At 47.4% G+C, this 27573-nt stretch overlaps 1 protein-coding gene across 1 annotated transcript; it reads right to left on the bottom strand.

The window, feature by feature from the left end:
- Window positions 1-601: 601 nt before the first annotated feature.
- On the bottom strand, window positions 602-23406 carry SLC7A14 (solute carrier family 7 member 14). Its single transcript, XM_015871972.3, has 8 exons — window positions 22949-23406; window positions 12685-13068; window positions 9643-9879; window positions 8671-8888; window positions 6817-6963; window positions 6181-6389; window positions 5179-6056; window positions 602-3751 (listed from the first exon to the last, which is right to left on the bottom strand). The coding sequence occupies exons 2-8, from the start codon at window positions 12986-12988 to the stop codon at window positions 3429-3431; spliced, it is 2316 nt and encodes a 771-aa protein (XP_015727458.2). The 5' UTR covers window positions 12989-13068; window positions 22949-23406; the 3' UTR covers window positions 602-3428.
- Window positions 23407-27573: the final 4167 nt, after the last annotated feature.

Raw genomic sequence — 27573 nt, 5'->3', positions numbered from 1 at the left:
GGGAGATCTGAGGGCAGGAGTGCACCCCACTGTAACACTGTGGGAAGCTCAGCAAATCCCAGCAGGAGGGAGGTGTGGAATCCTATGGGGAACAAGGCAGCACTTGGGATATTTTTTTTTTTCCTTTCTTTAGGCTGCAAATGGACATTTTAAGGCACATGGGGCTGGCACTCAGTTCCTTGCCCTCCCTGTGCCCTACCCAGTATCATAGGCACCAACTGTGCCAAAATATCCCATAGAGCTCTCCGGATCCCTGGCTGCTGGGCAGGGCTGGCCATGGCACTACCAGCACTCAACCTCTTTTGGTGCTCATCACACCAAAGCCTCAAAATTGAATCAAACGTAGTTGGAACACAACGAGCTGCTCCACACCTCACCTGGCATCAATGACGGAGTGGTGGCTGCTCTGTTGTCACCCCAACTTGGGGGTGGTCCCCCACATCCCAACAGAACCCAACAGAACCCTCCCTGGGTCAGCACCCACCGCTTCTCATTGTGGTGTGTCCCCATCGTTGTGCCACCAGGAGCATCCCCATGTCCATGGTGAAGGATCTCTGTAAGCTTTGCCCTGCTATAGTCGACCTGTGGCCATTGGCTCTCATTTTCTTTTTCTTTCTTTTCTTTATTTATTGTGTAAACAGATAACCACTTTTTTTCACAACAGTGCAAGTAAATACCAAAGTCAGCCCATTGAACTGCATCTTCTACAAAGGAAATGTTGAAGCACTTAAGGCAAGATTCTTTTTCAGCTCTGACTTCAATTTAACATTGGAGAAATACTGGACTTCCAGGTACTGATCAGCTTAAGGAAATTTGTATGGGAAAAATCCTCCTTTTCTTTTTTAAATGTATTTATTCTTCCATTTAAAAGGTTTACATTACTATGGAAGTTGGTGCTGAGACACATTTGTCTCCACCTTCCTTTAAAAATCCATTCATTCTTGCTCACTTGTCTGTTTGTTGTAATGTAAAGGCACACAATAAAGCTTTATGCATTTATTAAAATATACAGATTTTGGTAAATTTAGATTTCTTTTGTAGTATCTTGATAATATATATATTTATATATATTATATGTATAGTTTTCAACAACACAATCATCTGAAAATAAAGATCACTCCATAACGTAACTGCATATTTTTTTCTTTCTCGTGACACACTACAAGACCCCATTGTACAATGCACCAATGGGCTTCTGGAAACCACAAAAATAAGGTAAAATAAAATCATGGAACAAACTCCTTGAACAAATACACCAATTTCATACCAGAACTGCAGAGAACTGTTACACCAGAAAGTACCATCTGCAAAAAAGCAAGATCTACATCAGAAAGACCGAAAACAAAACAAGAGAAGTGAGGATCATTTACAAGCTGGGGCTGTGACACCGGTGTCGCTCGGGGCGTGAGCCCTCTGCTGTGCAGAGGATGCGTGCTGGGTTGTGTTGCTCTGGTCACAACCTGCAGAGGGACCGAGATCTCATTGGGCTGGTCTGGTGGATGTGAGGTATTTCTGCTCCACGCTTTGGGCTCCAGCAAAGGCGTGCTGTGTCCTGGCATGAAGTGGGACCGTAGTGGTGCTGCCAATGCTCTTTTTGTAATGTGGTGGCTGCATGAAAATCTCCTTTTAGGGCATGGAGAAATATTTGGGTTACAGCAACACTTGTACCAGCTTCCTGGCCCCTCTCAGCATCCCAGACTGGCCCTAGGCTAATGTTGCCCAGAGGTGACAGACCAAATGACCTTTGCTGGTGGCCCTGGGGATGTGGGCAGCCATCCTGCCCTGCTTCCCTAGGAATGGATGAGGATGGGATGGAGATGGGGAAGGGAAAGGGATGGATAAGGGGTAGAAAAAGGATGGAGAAGGAATGAGGAATGGTGGATGGCTGCAGGGGAACCACAGCAGCCAAAGGGCCCCGCTCAACAAGCTGATAGAACGACAGGTGCCTACAGACGCCAAAGAGCAAGGGATCAGGCTCTCACCAAATGATACTCAGGTGGACACGACAACACACACTGGTACTGCAAACTGCTCTGTAGCAAGAGATTAAGGCTGCAAAAGGAACAACAGGCTTTGACTTAGCAGGGTACTTGGGCACGTGTTTGTGATCCATCAGATGCCTAAATACCGTGCAGTTGTGGGACGAGGATGACCACCCCATGGTTTAGTTTGAGAGCTGGTCAGAAAACAGCAACGATCTTTCTCCCTGAAAGCATAAAGCCAGACCTGCAAGGTGCCAACTCTCCCATGTATCTCTAAGGCATCCTTCAGGGGAGCAGCAGGGCACAAGTGTCCATCATGAGGGCTTCAGCACCATTGGGGATAGGCGTGTAGGACAGCTCTCCAAGTAGGTTGGTAGAGTTTATGTGCATTGTGGAGGCTTTTGGGTGAGATGCTCTTGGGTTTCTGCTTGTGGAGGTTTGGGGGAGAAGCAGGAGTGGGGTCCAGAGTGAAGCTTAACAGGTCCTTTTACCAAACCCTTGCCCCCATCTTGAAGCCCTCCCAGTTGCTCCTTTCTGTTTCACGCTAGAAGCGTCACTCTAGAGCAAGCAGCATTTTTATACCTTTTCACACAGTATCCACCAAGCCAAGGTTAAAAACAGCGTGGAGGCCAGAATGAGTGCTGGGATATGCCCACAACAGTTCACAAACAACGGGCTGGTTGTTTTGGTAAAGACAAAGTGGTGGGAGCAGTGCCCAGTCCAATCTCAGGGACACTGCATGGGGCTTGCTGACTGCTTGCACATGTCTAGGTCAGGTGTGATCTGAAAGGAGGCCAAGCTCAGGTTCAGGATGCTTGGCTATGCCAGGACTTCAGGATTTGTTTGAGACTATCTAAAGCAGTGCACGGACTAACACTGAATCCTGGTATTCAGGACATTTGGGTTCTGGGCCTGGGGACCAGAGTGGAGTTGCCTTGTTGCATACACTTAGTGCTGGAACAGCCATGAAGACACCAATTGATGGGGCCAATTGAGCTGAGCCACCCCCTTGGATGAAAGTGGTTCACTTTTGTGTCCTACCTGCCTGTCCCTCTGGTTAAGCTGTCACTGCTGGGTGGTTTGAGGAAAAAGCACACATGCTAAGAAAGTGCCAAACACACAGGAGTGGCTGTAGGGTGACTATTCCCCAGGGAAAACCCATCCCGTCCCCCCATGTGGCTCCTTCCACCTCTCAGAGCCCCCTCAGTTTGGCACATCTCCCACTGGGCGCCAACTGGGGCTCAGCTTGTACCAGGGCTCCAGCATTCCCTGGTGTGGGACTCAGCTGGCAAAGCCCTTGGGTGGGTTTGGTTTGGGGTCAGCAGCAGCTGCGGCGTGTGACCCGAGGACCGGAGGTGACAGGATGGTGGTGGAGAACAGGACGGGGCAGAGAAGCCGCAGGCCCTTCCTGGCTGTCTGGCAGCACAGTGTCCCCCTGCTGCCCCACTACTCAGGTGAGTAGTCCAACTCGTCGTTGGCGATGAGGGCCTCTGAGGATGGTTTGTGCCTGCCTTTGCTTTTCGATCTGCTACTCGTCCGATGGCTTTCCTTTGCTCCTGCCATTTGCTGGTATGAGAAGCCCTTGTCCTCGGGAGGGCCCCAATCTGGGTAGCTCTCACCCTCAGTGGCGTAGGAGAAGCCGTCGTCCACAGAGAAAGGGTCAACATCCACATCATAGCGCTGGTAGGTGCTCTGGTGGAGGGCCTCCTCGCGGGCACTGATCTCCAGCGTGCTGTTCCACATCCCATAGCCAAAGTAAATGAGCAGACCTGGGGTGAATGAGAGTGAGAGACTGTTGGGGAGGGCAATGCTGCACCATCATTCCCCTCCTGGCCCACACTATACCCCAAAGCTACACCTATCCCCACAACCTATGCCAGCATTCAGCTTCCTCCTGTTCATCTGCAGCCTTGGTGGCATAGCAGCTCCCAACAGACCTGTCCTGGCCTACTCTGTTGGAAGCCCACATTTCCACCCCAGCAGCATCCCAGCCGACCTTTTCCCTCTGGAATTTTCTTAAGCTCTCAGTATCTCTCCTGCCAATATACACAGCCCTATGTGCCCCGGATCCAGAACACACCAACAAGATGACCTCGTTACCATTGCTGGCACCTGACAAGGTTTTATATGTGCACACAGGTGCAATTGTTAATCACAGCAGACTGATCTGATGTTCTGAAACCACTTAATTTCTAAAGAACAGGTGAAAGGGCTTTGTCTTGATTCGCTCCTTCACTTATTGGCTGAGTGAGCTAGAAGAATACTGAGCACCTTCTCTCTAGCCTAAGGGCTGTATTTAGCTCCACAATAGCTCAGTTTAGGGCTCAGAGGTGCTCAGAGATGGAGCCTTGCTGTGGTGCCTCAGGAATTACCTGTGAGAGCTGCCTGCCTCCCCTATCCTTACTCTGAAACAAGAGAGGATGTGTGGATATGGAGGATGAAAGCTGGTAGCAACCTCCCCCAAGGGCTGGAAGCTATGAAACTGCTCTGGCATACTGAAGGGAGATCCAAGACCTGTTCATGTGATGAACAGACAGGCCTTTTTCCTTATGGGAGGCAGCAGCTGCCTCCAACCTTTACAACAATCCACTTTCACACCTTCCCAATGGGGAGAGCATCTACTGGGGTGCTCAGCAAGGGATGACTGTTTTGGATGCTGGCACCAAAGTTCAGGGTCTGCTGTCTGTAGCTGGGGTTCCTATGGGCTGTTGCAATGTCTGTGTTTGCTCATATGGCTGCTATTTCTCTCTGAGGAGTACTTGGTTCTGTTATTCCTTGTTGCTTCAGTTCTCTGTAGTCTGATGCTGAGAGCCTTCAGGAGGAGCTATGAGAGCTACTTGGACAGCACTGCATTTTAGAAATGTGCTGAAATCTTGGTGTGGGCTGCTGAAAGAGCTCAAGCAGGTAAAACAGCAAGAAAGCAGGCAGATTTCTGCAGGAAACCCACCTACTTTCTATCAGAAGACTCATCAGAACAGTCTTAACATGAAGAAGTTTGCTTCCATCAAACTGACATTTTTCTGGAGGTGTGATTTTTGTGTTAGTTTGGGGCCTTGATTAACAGATTTCTAAGAACTCCGGCATTATGAGGAGCAAATGCAAGAGACTGGGTATCCCGGCTGCAAAAAGCATTAATCACCGATGCTATTACCACCCTTTCAAAGCTGGGTCAGTAGTAAAATAATCTGGGACTCACCCACGAAACACCAGACAGCAAATCGGATCCATGTGACTGTGGAGAGCTTCAGCATAAGATAGATATTCACCAGCATGGCAAACGCAGGGACAAAGGGGAGGCAGGGTGCCATGTAGGGCAGCTTCTTGGGGTTCTCTGGCTGCTGCAGGATGACAAACACCAGCACAACGATGAGCAGGATCATCAGCACCACAAGGAGAACGGCCCACCAGCTCTGCTCAGAGATGTAGTCTGACCCGAAAATAATGAAGGAGCAGAAGATGAACATCAGGACGAAGAGCAGGAGCACACAGGTGGTGACTGTATGGCCGGTGGCTACTGTGGGCCGATCCATCTTCCCTGGCAGCCCCAGGTGGATCCGCATGGTGTAGTAGCGAGGGCCGATCAGCTTCTTCAGCTTGATGAGGTAGATGTTCTCAGACTCATCCGCCTCAATCCCCGAGGTCATGTCGACTGTGCCATAATTGGGGTGATTCACGTTGTAGGTGGATTTATCAGATTTCCCAATGAGCATCTCGTTGTCCCCCAGCGATGGAAGGTTTTTTGCCCCACATGTGTTGGTTGGTGGGCCTGTGAACTCTTCTCCTTCACTGCCTGGGGAGCAAGCTTCCTTCTCACAGTCAGCCAAGATACCCTCTTTCTTTTTGGTGTGCTCCTCAGAGAGGAACTTAACGAAGCCATCAATGTCACTCTCAGGCTGGTACCGGAGGAGCAGGACACAGACAGACACCAGTGTATAGGCAAGCAGCGTGCCAATGGACATCATCTCTATCAGGTCCCGCAGGCTGACCAGCAAGGAGAGCAGAGCTGCGAGAAACCCAGAGACAATACAAGCCACCACTGGAGTTTCTGTGTAAGAACTGACATGGGACAAAAACCTGCAGCAAGAAAATGGTTACAGAAGGTTAAAATTGCAGATTGCAGTGGCTGCTTATTGTAGTTGTCCTTACCTTGCTGGGAAGGCAATGAAGAAAGCCAAATGCTTGTGTACATATGACTGACCTGAAAAGCAGCCCATCACCAGCCATGGCATAGATGACTCTTGGCATTGGGAAGAGAGAGCCCAGCAAGCTGACTGTCAGGCCTGCCACAGACCCAATGGCAACGATGAACTTGGCTGCATAGAAGCCACGTGCCACAAACATTTCCATCAGCGGGGACTCGGTGTCGATGGCATCGTATGGCACCATCAGCGTGAGGATGATGCTTACCTGGGGAAGGTGAATAGGACAGAGGATCAGCTGCAGCCCTGAGCTCTGCTGGAGGCTTGCAGTTACAGGGGCTACTTCGCAAGGGTGGGAAACATGCAAAAAACCCTGAGTTCTCCTGTGGAGAAGATGTAAAATGCAGAGGTTTGAGCTGTGTGTGATTTACTGAGGTGTGGTTAATCCAGGGGCTCTGCTACCTCGGTCTCTGCCACCTTAGGGCAACGAGGAGATATCCTTAACCTGAAATTCCTAGTACAGACATGCATTTACTGGGTGCAGAGAGGCCGGACAGGCTGTGGCCATCCATGTATGTCCTGCCCCACAGAATGCTTGCTTTAACTTCTTCCCGACTCACAGTGGATGGCTGTACACATATAGCTAGTACGTATGGACATGCATTCATATCTATACACATATAGCAGGTACTTACGGATACGTATGCTGTCAAGCACGCGACGAGTGAGGCCGTGATGGCATAGGGGATGGAGGTGTTGGGGCTCTTTGCTTCTTCTCCTGTGGTAGCGATGATGTCGAAGCCAATGAAGGCATAGAAACACGTTGCAGCCCCTTTGAGAACCTGGACAGAAGAAGCAGTGTCTCAGTGCCAAGAAGGTGGCTAGCACCCAATTGGGAACAAGTGATCAAGCAAAACCATTTTGTGCTTATTTAACTTGCATTGGGGTGTAGTGTTAGGGTTGTGTGGAGGCACTGAAAACACTACGGATCCTGAGGGATTGACTGACTCCCCATCATCCCTCCCCACAACCATTTATATTAGTAGAGACTTGTAGTGTGTTCATGTGTTCCATGTTAGTGGGACTTCTTGCCAGGCAGCAAGATCTGCTAGCAGAGGAAGCAGAGCAGAGAGAGAGAACATGGACAGTCAGATGTGCACCACTCTCCAAACAACCTCTGCTTTACTTGGAAGCTGCAGACAGGTTGGAACACTTGGAAGAGGAATTATTTGTACTGCTGGTTATTTTATTATGTTTTTTCTTAATGTACAATACTAGCATGTTTATAAGAAACAAACACTGAAGCTGGCTAGAGACTGCATAGCTGTAAGGAGAGAGCTAATTTGTAGTTGCAAAGCCCTTGCATGCATCTGGCTGGCTGGATGTTGCATGTCCATCACATCTGTCTCAGTTCTTTAGCGATGGAGCACACAGGAGAATTCACCTCTTTCAGGGGACAGTCTGTAAGTCACTTTTCAAAGCATCTCTATGCTTCTGTGGATTTCAAGCTTGTGTTGTGGTGGATTAACTTCTACAAATGATTTCAGAGAAAAACAGCCATCCGGAAGCCATAGGAAGACTCTATTGTTTTTCATGCATTTTGGATAATGTATCTTTTAAGACCATGTATTTTTTGCCAAGGGAGGTCTGGAAAATTGAATTGGAACCAAGCTCCTATTTTAGGCACTCTTTTATTTTTCTTTCCTATTTTATGGCAGAAAAAGACAGGTACCATCCAAAAGTAAATCTGACCTCTGTTCTTAAATGGGCCTGAGCACTGTGCTCCTCACTGCCATGCTCCAGAAGAGAAATGCTGATTTACAGATGTGGAAGGACAGCATGTCTGCTTGGGATCCTTTTAGCAATCAAGGTTTTTGGTGTACTTTACTTTCTTGCTTATTTTTCCACACAGAATCCCAATGGAGTCAAGCAGTGTAAATCTGAGAAATTATCTTGGGCTTAGGCCAGCTGAGATATTTTCAGACTCTGTTCATCTTTGGATAAAAACCAGTGCAAGCAAGCTAAAAAAGCCAAATATGTCCAAATTCTCAGTAAGCTTTGAGGGAACATCCACAAAATAAGCACTGGCAGGTGGCATTATGAAGTGCTCAAAACAAATGCTCGAGAACATTGTTATTGAAGAGCAGCCAACGTAAGTATCTCCCCCTCTGCAGGGGATGGGCAGGATCCTCCTGAGCTCTTCCTTGGACAGCCACTGCGTTTTGCTGCTGTGAGCCTGATGATGAGCGACGTTTCCTGGTGTATGCTTTCAGATGCTATTTGGCCAGCCAAGAGGGCATCTAGGAAAAGGACTGAGTTTATTTTAAGAGTGGCAGGAGACGCAGGCAAAGCACTGCCGTGTCCCTCAGGTTTGGCAGAGTGAGGATGGATGGGCCCAAGCTGGGAGCTGGATGCCTCTGGCCAAAGCTGGGTGGGATGAGCAGGGCTAGAACCTGAGGAGTGAAGTGGAAGTGGGGGCTGCACACCATAAGCAAAGCTGAACACATGGCAGAGGTGGCACCACGTGGCCCACTGTGCACAAGACTTACCCCCGGCCATCCAAATGGCAGGAACTGCCCTTCAGACCAGTTGTCACTTTTGATGAAGAAGAGCCCGGCAATCATAATGAAGACCCAGACTGCCAGGTTAATCACATTGAGCACGTTGTTCAGTCCCACTGAGTTCTTCACACCCATGGCCACAATGATGGTGACGATGATGGCAATGACCAGAGCAAGAAGGTCAGGGTATGACTCCTCTCCTTTCCCTGGGTAAGAGAAAAGAGGTGTGTCACTGTTTGTCTATAGCTAGGCTAGGTGACCCTTCCCACACAGAAGATTTTATGACTCTATGAAAATGCTTTTCAGATCCCGAAGTTTTGCAAGTACTCCTTGTTCTCATTGCAAAGCTGATCTCCAGGTGACTGTGCCACTGCAAGGCAAAGCTCTTTTATTGAGGTGATAAATCCTGATGCCTCAAGATACTGTCAGGAGTTTTTGGAGAGCAGAAAACAAATGATCATATCCCAGTTTGCATCACAAATTAAAAGTCAATCAAACATTAAATTTTCACAGCAAAGCTACAAGACAGCTTGCTGTTGTTACTGGTAAGAACAGTGGGCTGATGCTGGTCACGTAGAACCACCCCAGCCCTGAGCTTCTACATGTCACTACTACAGGCTCTCCCTAAAATTTCTGTGTGGGTTTTAACAGGGCTGAGCAAAATGTTCCTGTTCTATTGTTAGCATCTGAGATAGAAATATATATTTTTTTTCTGAGGTTCTGATCGTCTAAATGCTGGTTTGGTCCAGAGAGGCTCAAAGTATTATATCGTATATCCCTGCACCTAGAACCCAGACTCTGAACCAGATGCAAAGTACCAGAGGCTGACGGATGGTAAATAATGAATGAAGCCTAATATCCATGTCTCACTTCTGACAAGCTTCCAATTACATTTCAGGCCCTAATTAACAGAGGGGGCTCTGCACAAAAAGACACACATCTCTCCAGCCCGATTCTCACCAAGCCCGTTCAGTGTCCCAACGCTGCTGATCATCCAGCGGCTGATGGTGTGGTTGGCCAGAGAGTCAAACATGCTGCTGAGGGCACTGGCACCCGCTGCTGTGCCAATCAGATACTCCAGGATGAGATTCCAGCCAATGAAGAATGCTACAAATTCCCCCACTGTCACATAGCTGTAGGTATAGGCAGAGCCTGTGGTCTTGGGGACCCGCACGCCAAACTCAGCGTAGCAAACACCTGTTTGGAAAGAAAAAATGTTTATATATTGAAATTCATCCACAGAGAGCATCTGTGGGCAGTATGGTGGTGTGGTCATGGTGACCCTATTTCCATATAGTAGCTTTGATGGTGACAGATGTTCCTTCTTCATCTGATAGAGATGCTAATGTGTTCTGTGCTGTTTCCTCTTGAGATGTTGTGTGCCTATTCTGGGTCACTACAATGCAGGTGCATGTATGAGCACTGCCCTGTTCATCCTGCTCTCACTCTAGCCATGCTAGATGAGTCTAAAGCCATCTCTCAGAAAGAACTAAGTTATTTTAACACTTAAGTGTTGCTCATAGATCTCATACTGAGGATTAACTGCAAAACTGTAAAGAAAGGGGAGAGGTGAAAAGTGTGTAACTGGAACTGCTTGGGAGGAGATTTCAGTGGGATTTAATACTTTCCAGACTTACTACATCAGGGTATTTTTCAATAAAATCCTGATCCTAACACACTGCTATCTTGAAACAACCATCAGATTTTATTAAGTAGTTGTGGATGGACGAAATCAGAAATTCTCAGGGTGTTGGTCAGGGTAAGTGCTGGCAGGACCACATTGGTGGGGTCCTTGTTCCTAGCTACAGTTTTCAACACAACTCTTCCAAACTGGAGTTCTATAGGGCTGGCCCAGCTACGAGAGCAACAAGATGTCCCAGTTATCCAGTCCCACAAAGTCATTATTCAAAGCTGATTAAAAATGCATGCATTCCGCAAAGGTAAGACATTCACGGATAACTGCAGGCCTGAATGATTTATGAAACAGGTGCTCTGGTGGGGACAAGTGTCTGGTTTCTGTCTTTGGTAGCTTTAAAAATCATATAATCTTTCTTGGCAGCAGTACTTTCAGCCAACGACAAGATAAGGCTTGAAGAAGGTTCTTATTGATGCACGGTGATAATGGCAGAGCAGATATTTTTGTATGTATAAAATGTTTGAGTTTCCAATTACTCTACAGGGATTCCAAAATAGTCATCTTTCTCTATTCATTGTATATTGCAGCCTGTAGGGTTTATCTGCTTTAGGTTTCAGTGTATATTAAGAAATAAATCAATCTTTATCATAGCATGTGGTAGCAGTCCGGGGGGCTGGGAGGTGCAAAACTTGTGCTCATACCTGACTGCCACTGAGTTAATAGCAGGTGGCATTGATAATGGCATTTTAATTCACAATTCTACAGGTCCTTCAGCAGAAGTAGAGTTCACAGCACTCCCCTCTGTATGCATGGCTTAAAAAGGAAGATGATATAACTTATTAGGGCATAGATTTTCTCTTACTAATCTCAGCTCCATGTGTAGTGTAGTAGTGATAATAAAGCTGCATAACTGAATGTTACTCTGTGCATATGGCTGTGACAATCCCCAGTGCCATCAAACTCAGTGGCATTCCCATTTTCCAGAATGATTCCCAAATTTCTGTGGAACCAGGACCTTGCAACACTGTTAAGTTCCATCTTTTCTTTGCAGGTGCCATTTCCCCTTTTGATGCAAAAGAAATCCTGACCTCCATGGAACGTCTGCTACCAACGGTCTCGTCTCTTCTCAGCCACTTCTGAGCATTACAGCCCCTCTCAGCACCAGCAATCTACACTACATTCTGGAAGGAGCATCTTCATCCAAAGACCCTAGGCTAATTTGCAGGTAATGGGCTTTGACTTGATAACCAAGGGTGAGCACAGGTGATGTGGATATCTGCCCGAGCTGGGAACCAGAGCAACTCCTTAAAATCCATCCATGCACACTTGCAGGATGTGAAGTGAGAGCTGAAATCCCCACTGCAGCCTGTCCGGCTCCCAGCCCTTACTGGGTTTCACTTGCCAAAAATGCGCTGCTGTTACAAACAACAGCAGTGTCAATGATGAAGCAAGGAAGTGGCCAAGGAGATAATGAAAACACTTTCCCAGGGCTGCACAAGCAGGGGGGAGATGAAAGCAGGGCTGGGAGCAGCAGAGCTTGTGGGGCCGGCAGGAGCTCCCTGCTGTGGGGCAGGGCCCACAGCTTGGGGGAAAAAAGCTCTTTTTGGGGACAACGTGTTTTCTCAGAGAGGACCCACCCAGGTTGCTCCACTTCATTTGGTTTGCATCACAAAATGGGCTGTGGTGAATGGGGAAAGCACAATAATCCAAGGACTTGAAAAGTAAAGTCAGGTCATTCCCATCCCGCATTGAAGTCCTTTGTCACTGAGTCAGGTTTCCTTGTCCAGCCCACACACGCAAGCTGGATTGCCAGACTGACACAGCATGCAAAGTCCTGTGAGCGGGGAGAGCGGGGGCATCACATCATCATGTTAGCGCTGATCTGGAAAGGACAAATGCCAGCAGTACTGGCTTATGTGGAAACTGCAGCTCAGGCCATATGCTCAGCTGGGTTCACGGGAGGCAATTCGCTGACTTTTCACTGAAATATTTAATTCCTCCCTCTCTGCACATTGCTTTGTTTGCTTTATTTTGTTGGAAATTCAAAGAGTGATCCTGAGTGAACGGGAGCCAATCAAAACGTTTCCAAAGGTAGCAGAGGAGTTGCAGGGCTCAGCCCCACCTGCACCGTCCTGCTGGCTCCTCGTACCTGGGCACCCCATCCAGGTGGGGAACACCAGTGCAAAAGGGGTTTTCAGTGTAAGGAGATGTCATTACCCCTCCGTGATGTCTCTGTCCTGGTTGCCATCTCCTCATGGATATTCCCAACATCACGAGACCAGTGCTGGTCATTGGCATGTTGTTCAGCCATGAAGGTAGCCAGAGTGTACCCAAGACCACACTCAAAACCTGCTAGAATGACTCACCTGACAAGATGGAGGCGACAGCAGCGATGATGAAGGACACAATGACTCCAGGCCCTGCCATCTCCTTGGCCACCAGGCCGGACACCACATACATACCGGTGCCCACGCAGCTGCCAACACCAAGGGAGATAAGGTCGAGCGTGGTGAGGACCTTGGCCAGCCGTGTGCCCTGTCCTCCTGCTGTCCCTGTGCCCTCCAGCATTGACTCCACAGGCTTGGTGCGCAGGACACGGGAGCGCAGAGCATGGCCTGCAGCCCCCCATGGCACCCGCCGTGGGTCCAGGCGTGACAGGAGGCCACTCATGGCTGCTGCTGGGTGTCCCAGGCTGAATCTGTGCTCAGGGCTGCGGCCGCATTGCCAGTTCTCCAGTGATGGCAACCCAGCTGCAAGAAAGAGAAAAGGTCTCACAGTGTCTGTTTGAGCTGAAACAGCAAAGGGAGAGGTGTTGTCCCAAGGGGGTAAGTTATCAATATCATCCCCCACACAGCAGGAACCTGAAACCCTCCAAGTGCCTAACAAATACCAAAAATGCTCCTGGGCAGCCACGAGGGGCTGGGGCACATCAGGTCACCTCTATGAATACTTCCAAATGTTGCTGCCTGAGCCAATCTGCTCTACGTGGTGGTTACACCTTCCCAGTCATAAGATTGGCTCCAAGAGCTTGAATTAGCTCATGCTTTTTCCTCGTCAGTTATACTTTCAGGCACTCTTCAGACACAGCCCTTTTCTTTCCTTGTCTTTCTCTTGTTTTTAACAGACTGCATAGTTCCCATGCAAGAAGAAATGACCTCCTGGTGATGTGTGATGACTTCGAGCAAAACATCAAGAACTGACAATCTCTGCATACTGATATACAGGAAAAAAAGGAAATATTTTTTTCTTTAATATGCATTTTAGCCTGACAGTTTCTTTCCTATTGGTGCAGAAATTTTTATTACTATTATTGCCCTGGAGCCAAAACAATTATTCTTTCAGTCTTTACATCCCAAACAAATTACATTGTGTCTACAAGGCAGCCTTGTCTTGCTGGAGTTTATTAAATAAAACACAGCATTTGTTTCACGTTTTGGTTGATTGCAGTTTGAATTGCTCTGTTCCTCACCTCGAGTGACCACAAGCTGAAAGGATGCATGTTCTAGCTAAGGATATTCTTTTCCTTTGCAGGTCTCTATCAGTACTCCATGTTGAGCTGGAAGGACTTGGGTGGGTCTGCCTGGGTTTGCATCAAGCAGACCTCAGCTAAACAGAACACTGGGCAGAAATAGCTGCCTGGTTTGTGAACAGCATCAGTCCAGATGCCCTTATTTCTGTGCTGTTTCCTCTTGCAGTCTGTAAGGTAAGAAAATAATCCTTTCTGGCCAGTGGCTGGGGTGGCAGAGGGCCCTGAGTCACTGAAGGTGATGCTTCAGTAACAGCTGAAATGAATTTACTCTGTAATTGTAGCTGTACTCAATGAGGGTGATCATTTGAAAGTATCACTGGTATTTAAGTGAGAGCAGAATATTGCTACTCCATGACTTGGAAACATCCTCTCCCCTCCCAGAGCCTTAAGAAATGCCTGATGGAGGGACATCATTGAGTACCAAGGAGGCTGAGTGGCGCTGTGCTGGGGGCCAGGGCCAGCTTGGCTATCTCTGCTGCCATCGTGCTCATTAGCAACCGCTGTTTGTACCACAACAGTGTTCTTCATTAGCGCAAATGAACTAAAACAGAAATCACATTGGAAGGGGAAGCCTCGATGTTTAGAGGCACAACTTTCTAAGTGTACGATTTGGTGCCAAATTACTCCTGACCTAAACCTGCTGCTTTCTGCTTTGCCCTCATTGCCCCAACACACATTCACTGCCTGCCGAGGTGACTCATTTAGTCCTTATGTTAATGAGTGCCCTCTGCCTGGGGGGCTCCGGGATGTCCCTGTGCAAAGCCCTCTGTAAAGGATGCAGGTAACACAAGTAGATTCAGGGTGTTGATGGTGATAGAATAGAAGAGAGAGCTCCAGGTGGTAAGGAGCCAGCTGGGGGTTCTCACTGAGATGTAATGGCTGGGTTTCCTCCAGCTTTCTCCTTGTAGAAGTCATTATGGTACAGGAAATCTCCCTACTGCCTGCAGAGGTCCCAGTTTGCTGCAGGAAGGTGATGTTAGAGCTCCTTCCTCCTTGCAGCTGATCTAGTGGTTGGCAACCCAGCCCACGGCAGGGGGGTTGGAACTTAATGATCTATAAGATCCATTCCAGCCTCAGCCTTTGTATGATTCTACATGCCCTAGAAAACAGGGTCAGAGCAGACTCCTAGCACATCCCACAGCAGCAATATTAACTCAGGTGCTGGCAGAGCAAAATTCATGCTTCACTCCAGGTGCAGCTGGGCGTTGAGATGACTCAGTACTCAAACAGAATGGGAAATAAATCTGGAGAGAGACAAAAGCATCCCAATGCCTGCTGATACAACAGCATTTTTGCCCCACTTGGGGCTGTGTGTGGAGCTGGGCTGCAGCATTGCTTGCAGGAAGGCAGCACGGAGAACTGCTATGCAGGAGCTGCAACCCATGGTGTGAGAGAATAGAAAGGGAGAGTGGAAAATCCCTGCCAGCCTCACTTCCCTGCCCGCTGTGTTGTTTTTAGTTTTAATTACTATGCTGGTAGCTGTGAGCTGGGCAGTAGGAGCAGACACAAGATGTGGTTTTCATTACGGCCAGGCAGCAGGGAGAGGAATGACGTCAGTGCCGGCAGCCACGGGGCAGAGGGATGCTGCTGTGGGCTGGTCGTCACGCTGCTGCTTTTCTGTGTGGGTTTGGACTTTTGTGTGCTCAATTTGCAGCCTCAGAGCACTGCACAGAGCTTCAGCATCTGCCTTTCTGCTGCTAATTTGGGGGTTTTTAAAAATCCTTTCCAATTTCTACCTGCATTCAAGTGCAGCAGTTATTATTTTAAGCTAAAATTATCACTAAAAAGGAAAACATGGTGAAATATTTTAGGTTTAAGCCCAATTTAGTGGAGACTACTGAAAAAAAACAACAACAAAACCAGCCTCAGGGCTGTTATGTGGTGTTTTTGGTTGTGTTTTTTTTGTCTTTATAGCCAATTGGAGGGGTTGGACAGTTCTTTTCTGTTCTTCTTTCATCTGTGTTTTTTTAGGTGCTTTACCAATATTAATATTGCTGCAAGTTGGCCAAACACCATTATCTTCTTCTGAGAAATAAGGAAAATAAACACTGAGTTATTTAGCTTGATCAAAGACAGAAGGCAATGGTGCTGCAGACAGGAGTCCTTAAACTCTGTATTCCTGTCTCCTATGCAAGAAAGAGCCAAACCAGCATAACCTCCTTGTTTTGCAGCCTCTGGGACCCACTTCCACAGCTGAAGAGCTAACTCCATTTGAGCACTCATATCAGGACACTGCATCCACAAAGGTGAGCAAAGAGGAACAGATGGAGGTGAAGAAATGCACACAGGGGTGAAATCGGAGCTGGTTGTGGTAAAGACCAGCAGATCCCTTGGTGATGGGTTATTCTGAGCACTGCTGGGCTCATTATGTGCCAGCCTTGCAAGCAGCTGGCCATAGCTGCTGGGATCCCATAGGAAGAAATATCCCCAGGGCTTGAGAGTTATATCCCTCTGGGCATCCTGCTCTGCATCCACCACTGTGCACTTGTGCCTGCAGGAAGCCATGCCATGCAGGCATTCTGGGTTCCCACATGTTTTCTGCCCTTTTTGTCCAGGGAGCACTGACTATGTGTGGTGCAGAGTGGTGTAGCACTGAGCGCCGGGTACTTCTGGCACATCCAGCCATCTGTGAGTGCAGCGCTGTAAGTAATGCAATATGCATGAAGTGCTCCATTTGTGTTTGCAAAAAGCTATTTAACCACTAGGAGGAAAGTAAAAAAAGAATTATGGAGAAAGATGTGTAATCAATTTGCACATTTCTAAGAAGGGCTGGTTTCTCATTGTTGTCTTGAGGTGGTGAAAGAAAAGCCTTGAAGAAGCAGAACAGATCAATAGGTGGGTGAGCTGAACAGAACAGGGCAACCAGGAACTTCTTGGAACAACTGTGCTGAGGGCTCCTTCTAGGGGACCACATGAAACAACTGAATTGCTTCTCCATCAGTAGAATGGAGAAAGCAGATGCCTAACAGAAGCACGAGTGCTTCATGCAGCTGGCTGTTGTAAGGAAGGTGCAGAGAAACTACTCTAAAAATAATGCTCTCCCAGCTGTACCTTGCTGTCTTAGTGGACAAGAGCTGCATTTGTACTGAGCTGCTTCGGGCTGAGTAACCAGACAGTCTGTTCTAGAATACCACTGTCTGAAGAAATGCCTTTGCTTTAATAAGATGCAGGAGCAGTTTCTGTAATTACTTGGTTGCACTTTCTCGTTCTTCCCCTGTAGATCCATACTTTTGCACTGTAGAATGGAAGTCATTACGGTTTGCTGCAGGCCAGCCATGAGAGCTTTTTAAATTCAACATAAATCACAGAATGGGCTATTTATTAAGGTGTGAGGCTCTCTAAAGAAAAATGGATTTTTGCTGTTGCAAAGTCTGGCTGATGCATCATTATGACAATTTATTTCGTTTCAGGATATCAATGTGAATTTCAATGGCAAAAACACAAATTACATTTCTCAGTGAAGTACTGATTTAATACTTTGTTGTCCAAACCAGAAAAAAATAATGACCTGTATATCAAACACAGGATCTGATAATCTATTGTTTTTGTCTCTACTTCTGCTTTGAAGATTGCGGTTGTTACAGACGTTCCTTTACTCCTTGCTAAGGAACTGCTTTTTCCTCCTGGCTGACTCTCACCAGCAGCCTCTCTGGCTTCTGGAAAGCCTTCCATGCAACCATTTAGGAATCCAAACTGGTCTTCTGCACTGTAAGCACATCAGAATTACACACACTGTTCAGCTCTTGCTGGTTTTCAAATGCATTTCTCTTTTGTTTGAGCACGTGGTCTCATTAATTAGTTATCGCGTTTCATCAGCAGTTATGCAAGTGTAATTGATCATGCCTCGCTGCCCCGTTTGCATGATTTTGTCTATGGGCTAATTAATGCAGGAGAGGTTCTCAAAGAGGAGCTGGAAGGAGGCATTCCTTCAGTGCCTGCTGAGGTCTCCAGGAGGAGCAGTAGTAGATGTAAATCAGCAGGCTCTTTGCACACAACATAGAGAGCTGCAGGGTAATTTGGGTGGCTGTAGCTTGTGTCGCCAATCCGCCAACAGAAGCATGAGGCAGATTCAACTCACTTCCCAGGAAGTGAATAGCAGATCCAGCTGCTTTTATTACATGATTGGCTGCTGCTTATTATTATTCACTAGGACAAAAAATCCTTGCCTTACATGAGTAATCCTCCTGCAATTCAACAGAACTGATTATATGAGTAATGTGAGCACAAGTTGATCAAAGAAGACGGCTTATAAGAGATTTTCTGTGTTTAGTCATTTATCATCATAAGTCAGGCAAACGTGGAGCAGCACTTGAGCAGTGTGTGGTGTGAGTAATACCTGGCGTTGTAGCATGAGTGCTTTCAGACACTTCCCAACAAGCAAGTTATGAATGTACATCCAAGATTAAGTCAGCATATAGGATATTACTAATGAGGCAGAACTGAACGAAGAATGACGTGTTCTTAAAAACACCAATAGCTCAAAAATCATGGTATTATGGTGGTCCTAAGTAATGCACACAAACAGCCTGGTGATGTCCTTGAGTAGCAAGGGAATGGGTGTAGGTAAACATGCTCATGCATAGCTTAAGGCTGGTTTGTCACTAGAGCCCTGGTAGCTAACTGCGTGCTTGTTCTTCACCTCCCTTAGAACTGAATTGAATAGAATAGCTGAAATATTATTGCTGTGGTTCTTGTTTGTGCCGGAGCTCTTGGCCAAAGGAACTTGACACATTACTGCCTTTTATCTTAATTTACTTAGTGTGGAGCTGGCGACCCTAGCTATTAATTGCATATCTCCTGGTCCCTGTTGCTTCCCCAGCCAGTTAATGAGGCAGTGCACAGGCTGGCACACACCTTCTGTTGCCCAGGTGCTCTGAAGAGGTGCTGGCAGACCCAAATGCTTGCCAGTGCTGTCAGCTCATCCCAGCCCAGGGCAAAGGGCAGGCAGCAGGCATATATTTACCTCATTGTCAAACCAGGGTGTCCAGATCCCACTAGGGCACCGTAACCATATTGCTGGGCATCAGGGAACAGCTGCTCACTTGACACAACTTAACAGATCCATCATTAAAACCTGGTTCAAAATGCTCTTGGGCATATTCTGCTGCTGTTGGCAGAGTGCATCCAGATGTGCTAGTGGCCTCTAGACACAAGAAAGTGCCTTTAGCCTCATATTTTAAGCGTGTGTTGAAGGACTTTGCTCAGAAAGACTCAACCAGCACTCAGGGAGCTCAGGAGGAGTAAACCAAAGCACAAAGCTGTGTCCCAATTACCAACAAGGCATATAGGCAGCAGGAGTTGGTGGTTACCAAGGGCCAGTGCTGAAATCCTGCTCACTTGTGGATCAAACACACTTCTTTTTTTTTTTTTAAACTATGCTTACATAAGGTTTCTATGCAACATCTCCCTCTCAACACTTGCAGCATAACAGAAGGAATCTCCCAGTAATAATCCATCTCCCTCCATGCAGCAACCCACCTGACCCCTCTAACTCTGTACTCTCGCAATTAAATTGCAGGATTTGAATAACCTGCTCTTCTTGTGTTCATCTGCCAGATAGATTTAATTTATAGTGTTCCATCTTTCAGTAAATTATTGATACAGCTGTCATGCAGAGGATCAGAAACAATAGAATCACATGCTATGTGGCTCTGCTTCACTGTTTTTGTTTTGTCAGTGCCTGGATTTCCCTCTGACAGTTTTATTTCAGGGAAAGAGTAGTTTTCTCCCAGGGATGTTCCACTGAGGTGACAGCAAGGAATCAGCCACTGTAGCAGCATCAACACTAGCTGGAGTGCTCAGCCCCAGCTGAGCCCCGAGCTGATGCCTGCACCACTCAGGGCCACTGTGTGATGAGCCACAGGAAATAAACATATACAAGAAGAAAATAGCTCAGTAGTAGTAGGAGGTTTCCAATTTAAAACCATGATTTTCAACATCTTGTTGCTTGCAAATGAAAAAATGTATTACGAATTTATGTGGCCAATGGATCTAAGTTAGAAACTGCTTCCATTGGCACAGTAGGTGGTTTAATGAGTTCAGAAGGTTCACTCTGGATCAGAGACTCTGGCCAGGCTTTCAGATCCTTAGGAAATGGCTTTAAATGTTTTCTTTGTTTCCTGACTGGACCATTTTGTGCTCTTTTGGGCCCAGTTTACTTTAAGATTATGGTTAAGCATATACATTATGATGATCTTAATGGCTCAGGTGCTGCGAGGACAAAATTTTAACCATTTTGGAATTTAGATGTCAGAGAAACTACACATATTCTATTAAAGTCTACTCTGTTATTGTCATAACCATTTTAGTTTTTTCCCCTGACGAACCTATTTACATCTCCATAAGCTTTTGCTATCCTATTTGCTCATTGAATTTTCTAGAAAAAAGTCCTGTTGGATTCAAAGAAAGATGGATGAAATCTTATGATATGTGTATGATCTCAGAACTGAGGAAACAGACTGTCTTGTGCTTCAAGAAAAAAGCAGACAAGTCAGCCTATATATATATATTCCAAAATATTTTGGACTGGAATACTTTCAGATATGATCCCATCTGAGACTCTGCAGTTTCATAAAGAATACATCCTCATAATTTTCACATGATCCTAAAAAATTATCTAGGGAGGGTTAAGATACATTTTCACTTCAGAGTCATGACTGACTCTCCAAGGAAACTGATCTATGTTTTCAATTGATTCACTTTACTGCAGTGTGAAGAAAGGGGTTTATTTTAGGGAGAGTTAATAAATGGAGGAAGTAGGAAAATTGGGGTGTTCAAAATGCAAGTTGGTCACTGATTTGTTCTGCTCTTAGTATGTCATCAAAACTCCCCTTGGGAATGTGCTTGTCTAGGGGCACCTGGTATGTCCTTGTGTCTGACTGGGAAACTAGAGATCAAAGGTACCATTAAGTCCACTGAGTTCACTTTGTCAGAACAAGACACTAGCTTCCATGCCATTACTCCTTCAGGAAGCCCCATGACTTGCTTTGCTTTGGCTAAGTTACAGCTTCTGGGAGGACATTAAGTCTTGACATAAATTGATGGAGAATTCAGCAGGTTTTCTGATAGTTCCTTCATGAGGTCATCGGCCCTCCACTGATCAAAAATGTGAGCTCTCACTTAAATCAGAATGCTTTGACTTTAGCATCTCAGCACCCATTTCCGTCATGCCTTTCTTTGGCAAACAGAGAAGTAACTCACTGCCTGTTCATCTTTTTCTGTAAAGACTTTTAGCCTCATGAATCAAGTCATCTACCACCCTCTTTTCTAATTAGTTGAACTGACCAGGTACTGTAGGTCTTCTTTTATAAGACTCTTTCTTCAGTACTTTCATTTTTTGGCTTTTCTTTCTTTCTCAAACTCCAATACTATTGTGTTTTTTTTTCCTAATGTATTCTAGAACTCTCATTTTGCAAGGAGAGATTAAAACCGAATAGCAATTGCATGAGCCTTGTAAGGTCTCAGTCCTGTTTAATTGTCTGTGTTTTTTTATACTGCATCAATGCCTAATGTACACATTGCCTCCTTCATACCATCTCAGATATGTACTGCATATTGGACTTTACTTTGAGTGGACCCAAGCTGCTTCATCTTCATTATTTACCCCTCACCAGTCTCTACTTTTTTGTCAAAGGTACTGTCATTTCAGTACCTTTGACAGATGAAAATGAGAAATAGCATTTGGGCCTTGGATCCCTGCAATAAAACCTTACTTTCCTGCTCTCATGCAGCAGGGGTTCCCCAGGGAGCTTAATGTTTTAAGAACAGATAATTAGTTTAATCTAGGTAACTCTTCACTCTAGTATTGCTTTTAGCTTGTTTGGTTTTTGTTTGTTTACAGTACATTGTTCAACTACAGCAAGTCATGTGCCTTATGTGTACCAACAGAATGGGTATATGTAAATACCTTTAGCAATCAGACTTTCAATCTCATGACAGTTTTTGGGCAATTAAACAAATGCCTTGGCATGCTAAAATGTACTTACCTACTACTTAGGGACACTGGGAAGATTAATTAGTTCATATGCTAGATTAAATTAAATAGGGTCCTTTTGAGCTGAGAGTCTTCTCTGGGGCTGACAAGAGAAATATTGCTTCCCATGCCTCCCCAGAGTCTGTGTTGATTTAGGAAGCCCTCTATCAGACCTCTCTAGGCACAGACTGTCACGGGGAGGCACTAAGTCGATCTGTCTAAATGGTCATTTGATAGGTCACGAGACCTGAGCTGGAAAGCAATTTTGAGAGGAAAAAAAAAAAAACCAAACAGATGAGGATTTTTAATAAAGTGGTGCACGGGCACATCTACCCGGGGCTGAGGCAGGCAGGCGGCTGATACTCAGCAGTCTGAAAATACCCGTGTGGAATCAATAAACAGCAGCGAGCCGGGGGTGACGTAAAAAGGAAGATAACTCCATTACCAGCCTCCTAGTCGGAGCGAGTCGGAGCCAAGAGAGGCCGAGGAGGAGCGGGAGCCCCCGGGCCGCCCCGTCGGGGTTCAGCACCGCGGACAGCGCCCGGCTCGGCTCTCCCCGCTCTGCCGCCCACCCGCCCCGTTGCTCCCCGCCGGGATATTGATGCTGTTTTATTCCTTTCCCATGCACACTGCCCTCCTGCACCGCCTCTGCCTTCCTCTTTCTTGTTCGGTGAGGCAACTTGTAGCCAGAGCTGCCTTTTCGCTTGGGCCAGCCGGCATTTATCCCCTCTCCCCGCCGTTCTCTGTTTCCAATCAATCCCGTGCCGTCAGCCCTGACGTCCCCACCTCCTCCCTTCTAACGAGTGCCACTTTGTCAACACGGGGCTGCGGCCGCTCGGGGCTGAGGGATGGGGCGGCTCTGGGGTCTCTGTCCCAATCGGGGTCTGTCCCAGTGGCTCGGAGGAGCCGCAGCACCATCGGTACAGGGCTATGGACGGGGTGACCGCAGTAGGGCCGGGGCAGAGCTCTCCACGCTTGGAGTCGCGCTGCCCCCACTTCTCCCCCCCACCCCGGGATGCTCCGACCCGCTCTTCCCGGGCGGTGAGGTGGCAGAGCGAGGCGGCGCCTTCCCCCCACCCCATCACGCTTCATCCCCTCTGCACCCCCTCGGAGCCTTGCGGGCACTCACCGGGCGCAGAGGGCAGCGGGCGGGCGCTGCTGCGGGGCCTCCGCGGGCGAGCAGCCCGGCGGGGACGGCTGTGGTGCTGCAGGCGGCGGGGGGGCTGCGCTGGGCACCGGCGGCCCCGGCTCCCGGCCGCACACGCAGGGCGGAGGGAGGAGGGAGGGAGGGATGGAGGAGGGATGGAGGAGGGCGCTGCAGCTCCTCAATTATTTAGCGCTCCCCCCTCTCCCCGCCTGCCGCATGTGACCGGAGCGGCAATACACCGAGCCGTGCACTGCTGGGCATCCTGCCGGCCTCAGTACGGCCACCAGCGCCGGCTGCCACCCCGCTGTCGCCATCCATCTGCCCGCCCAGGTGTCCCGAAGGCTGCAGCCCGTCCGCCCCCAGCGGCCTCCTACGAGGATGGGTTTCGTCACCCCGCAGCCAGAGGGAGGGGGACGCTCCCCCTCTGCTTTCTGCCTGAGCCGCGCAGTGAGATTTGGGTGCTAATACTGTAATCCCGGAACAGGCAGAATTAAGATTTAAATGAAATGCTTCATGTATTCATGTATTGCAGCACGCCGCCGTGCCCAGTCTGTCTGGGAGGAGTTAGCAGGGGCAGGATATATTTCATTTTTTATATCCATAGCTGCTTTTGGGAATAGCTGTGCAGCATAGTCAGGATTATTCTTGCTTTCCCACTATGTTTTTAATTCTAGATTCTTGCTGTTTGCTTCCCTCCAGAAAAGCTCCCTTCTCTATTTATCTGTATTATCCTCTCGCCAACAAACTCGAAAGGGTTTCATCTCCAGGGGTGTTTGGGGAGGATCATATTTCAGTCTCCATTACAGCGTCATGCTGTAACCCCTAATGTGACCCATTCCCAGCTGCGTGGTGTGCCCTGGAGCTATTCATTCTCTAACCAAGGAAACAAATGTCTGCTGGTAACAACAGAAAGAGATCCTTCAGCCGCAGTTCTGTTTCAGAAATCAGTGTCTGTGAGAGACACAGCAAAAATCACGTCACTGGCACTAACCTTCTGGAGATCTATGAGCTGTGACACCATGCAGATAAGCCCTGCTGGGATGTGTGCGGTCCCGGCTTTGGGCAGGGCAGTGGACCACTGTCATCTCTGAATCCTTTCTAGCCTCATTTCCGTGGCCCTGTAGATGTCTCCCATAGTTTTCTTGGCTTCCTACAAGGCTCCTTCCTCTATCCAACAGTGGTCTCACATTCAGCCCCCCAGACAACCTGCCACCACCCCTAGCAGTAAGGGGAACAAGTGCTGTGCCCGAGGCTTGCTTCAGCTCTCTCTCATTAATCCTTTGTTCCCATGAGTTTTGTTACTTCCAATCTTGCAGGAAGATGAATTTCTAAGGCTGCCACTCTAATGATACTCTTCAATTTGATTAAATGCATCTGTCATGTGGACAAAAAGCTGGACGAGGCTGAGGTACCCTCCAGACAAGTCTTATCACTGGGATCACCCTCATGTCAGGGTGAAATTGCCCATAACAGTCGAGCACACGACAATGCTTTTGTGGCAGAATTTCTGCTCTCCCCAGGCACGGACGAGTTTCTATACCAACATGATTTCTGCTCATTTTCCCAAGACAGCACATGGCTGGCTGACCAGACATTCAAATGCTTAATCCTATTTTGAATTTGAGTCAGGCTTTGGCCTCAGTAACACCTTACAGAGAGGATCTCCAAACCACCCCAGAAATAAAAATTTCCTCTTTATCTCCTTTATTTCACTGAGCTTTCCGCAGTGTTTTGCCATCATCAGAACTGGCTTTTGAAGACATTGCCTGGGTGTCCCTTGGACTGGCAGAGAGCTCCCAGCCCATGCTATTGGGCATCCCGTCACGGAGATGGTGAAGTGCTCCTGTAAATCTTTCTCTCAACTGTTTCTGCTGAAAATGGCAGTTTCCACTGGACTGGTTTTCTGTTGGTTTTGCAGAGATCCACTGATTCGAGTTATGTTTCAAAGAAAAAGCTATTTGAAGCAAAGTTGTAGAATGATCTTGAAATATTATCACATTCCAATCAGAAATCACTTTTGGCCAGAATGCTGGACCCCCTTCTTTCTTTTGCATCAGCTGAAAACTCAGGGAGTTCTCTGCAGGGGTCAAAGAGATTTGGGCATTAGTATGGAAGGATAAGAAGAGGGATTAATCTCGCTGTCTCATCTTCTCTCGTGGTATGATGAGCACCAGAGTGAGGAAGGTTCATCCTGTTATTAAGCCCTGACTTTAGACTTGGAAGCTTCTTTGCAGTTACTGCCTCTGCTACAGGTTTCTGGGTGAACTCCATGGTTCCTTGAAGTCCAAGGCTGGAAAATAAAGGTGAAAATGTTGCCTGGAACCAGGCTGCATTTTATCTGCACAGAGTGTAATTCCTTTGGGTCAGGGACTGCCTGTGATGCAAGCTGAGCCTGCTTCCTTTGGGTCCCAGAAAGGCTTAGAATCATAGAATCACAGACTGGTTTGTATTGGAAGGGACCTTAAAGCCCACCCAGCCCCAGCCCCTGCCATGGGCTGGCTGCCCCACCAGCTCAGGCTTTCCAGGGCCCATCCACGGCCTTGGGCACCTCCAGGGATGTGTCACAGTCCTCTGAGTGAAAATTTCCCCCCCAGCATCCAACCTAAATCTCTTCTCTTTTAGTTTAAAGCCAAACCATTGCCTGGAAGCAAAATTCACCATTTGGTTTCGCTTCGCTCCTCCCAGCCTTTCTTGCTCAGTATCCTCCACAATGGGCTGAGCGGAGAAGACGGGTGATAAATCCATCAGACACATTTCCAGTTTGGGTAGAGCATGAAGGAAATCACCATCAGAGCTGCATGGCGACACGGTGAGACCTTGGTAATGGGCAGTGCAAGAGAGTGTCTTATGGTGGACCCGGCTGCAGATGTGCCTGGGGGAGGCCAGGATAAAGCTGCTGGAGAGAGGGGATTAAATGGTTCAGTGTCTGCAGGCTGCTTAAAGGACCACACACTTGTTTTTTTTCCTATTTATAAGATGCCTTTCAACAACAAACCCAGACAGAAGCATTTGCTGCCATTCAGCTTTCTTCAGCTTTGATGGTAAAGCTTTGGGCATGATGAGTGCAACATGTCCATCCAGGTCACACCATACATCACATGGGACATGGGACATGGCCGAGGGTCAGCTCCCACTGTCCCAGTGGTGCAGGTGATGGCAGGGTTTGGTGTCAGTTTTCTGATCTTTCAGATTTTTAGACTCATCAGAACCATCAGAGTTTATAGATCTCGTGTTTAACGATGTGACCAGGACAACGTGTTTTAGAAATCACTAATTTGGATCTTCTCCAAATGGTCTCCATCAGGGTATTTTAGCATTTGCTTGTCAAATTTCACCCAGAGTCTGAGCCATTTCTGCTCGAACTAAAAATAGGGAAAATGAAAGGGATAAGAAGAGGGAAAGGAAAATGAAAGGAGAACGTTACCTTGCAGTTTTTACAGGCAGCTCAGTTTATCCATCTACTGATGATGGATGGGGTTTTGCCCACAGTGGGATTTGCTGAGAGGTTTGTGTTTTCACCAGTTTTCACTTTGCATGCAAACGAGAGAGTTCATTGTCTGCTGCTGCTTTTGCACAGAAGCATAAAAGGCTCAAGTGAGACAAGTGGGCAGGAAAAAGCTGCATGTCTGGGATGAGAGCCCATCAACATTCCCAGGCTGACCCTTGGTAGCACCAACAGTTCAGCGGGAGAGCACTCAGAAATGGGCAGCACTGCAGGAGAAAGGGGACTGTATGGATCTGATCGTTTGTTGTCAGTGGTGCTCCCATTGACCTGCTGTTCCCTGGAGATTTCTTACTGCTGGAGGCAAAGGGCAAAGCTCGAGAAGGGTCAGCACTGAGGATGAACGCGTTACCAGGATTAAATCATATTTTTCTTCAGACTGAATGCAGGTTCTGCAAGGGATGAAGCTCAGCTATTACAGATGGGTCATTCCAGGTCTGTTCTAGCTTCGGATTCTGATTTTGTATCTCAGCTGAAGGACGATGGGCAGAGCATGCATCTCTCACATTGCCATGGATTTAATATCTTAATGCAGCCTTGGCTGAGTGCTGCTCCAAACAGAGCACCTATTGAATTACCCACAGCGCATTAGTTGAAATCTCCTGTTTGAGAACCCACAGAGCCTGACCCAACTCAGCTTTCAGGAGAGACTGATAAGATCTGAGCTCGCGGTAGCGTAGTTTTAGGTTTTAATTGGGTATTCATTAAAGCATTACCACCCACTGCTCTTGACCGTGGGGCTGTGGGGGAGAGAGCTGACCAACACATGCTCCTCTCTCATCTGCACACCTGGGTGCTGGCATTCCCTGCACCATCAGGCAGAGTGGGGGAAGCTGTGTGAATTACTAAGCTCATTAGCAGCCCTCCTTTGCTGCATGGTGGTGAGCTTTCCATGAGAGAACACCAAAGAGGCTCTGAAAGTCACATGAGAAGGAAGATGAACCAGATGGCTTCTCTGCAAAATTAAGACTGGATTTTAGGTTAGTTTGTGTATTTTCTAGTAACTTAAAATAGCCTTCTTTCTGTTTGTTGAGGCAAATAAGACATTAATATGCACATCATGGCAGTAAATAGGTTTCAAGCAAGCTTCTGCAGTGCTGGGGGA

The sequence above is a fragment of the Coturnix japonica genome, chromosome 12, assembly GCF_054131305.1.
Source record: "Coturnix japonica strain WE chromosome 12, WE-NBRP24, whole genome shotgun sequence".
In the NCBI taxonomy this organism is placed as follows: Eukaryota; Metazoa; Chordata; class Aves; order Galliformes; family Phasianidae; genus Coturnix; species Coturnix japonica.
Note: the sequence above shows the minus strand (reverse complement) of the source record. Positions and strands in the feature narration are given on the sequence as shown.

Bases quoted from the DNA above. Each gene is read 5' to 3' on its own strand.
- SLC7A14 (XM_015871972.3), bottom strand. From the start codon at position 12,988: ATGAGTGGCCTCCTGTCACGCCTGGACCCACGGCGGGTGCCATGGGGG. The intron at 6,390-6,816 runs GTAAGTACCTGC...CACCTTCCCCAG, and splicing joins GCTTGACAGCATACGTATCC to GTAAGCATCATCCTCACGCT. The intron at 6,057-6,180 runs GTCAGTCATATG...TTCTTGCTGCAG, and splicing joins GGTGATGGGCTGCTTTTCAG to GTTTTTGTCCCATGTCAGTT.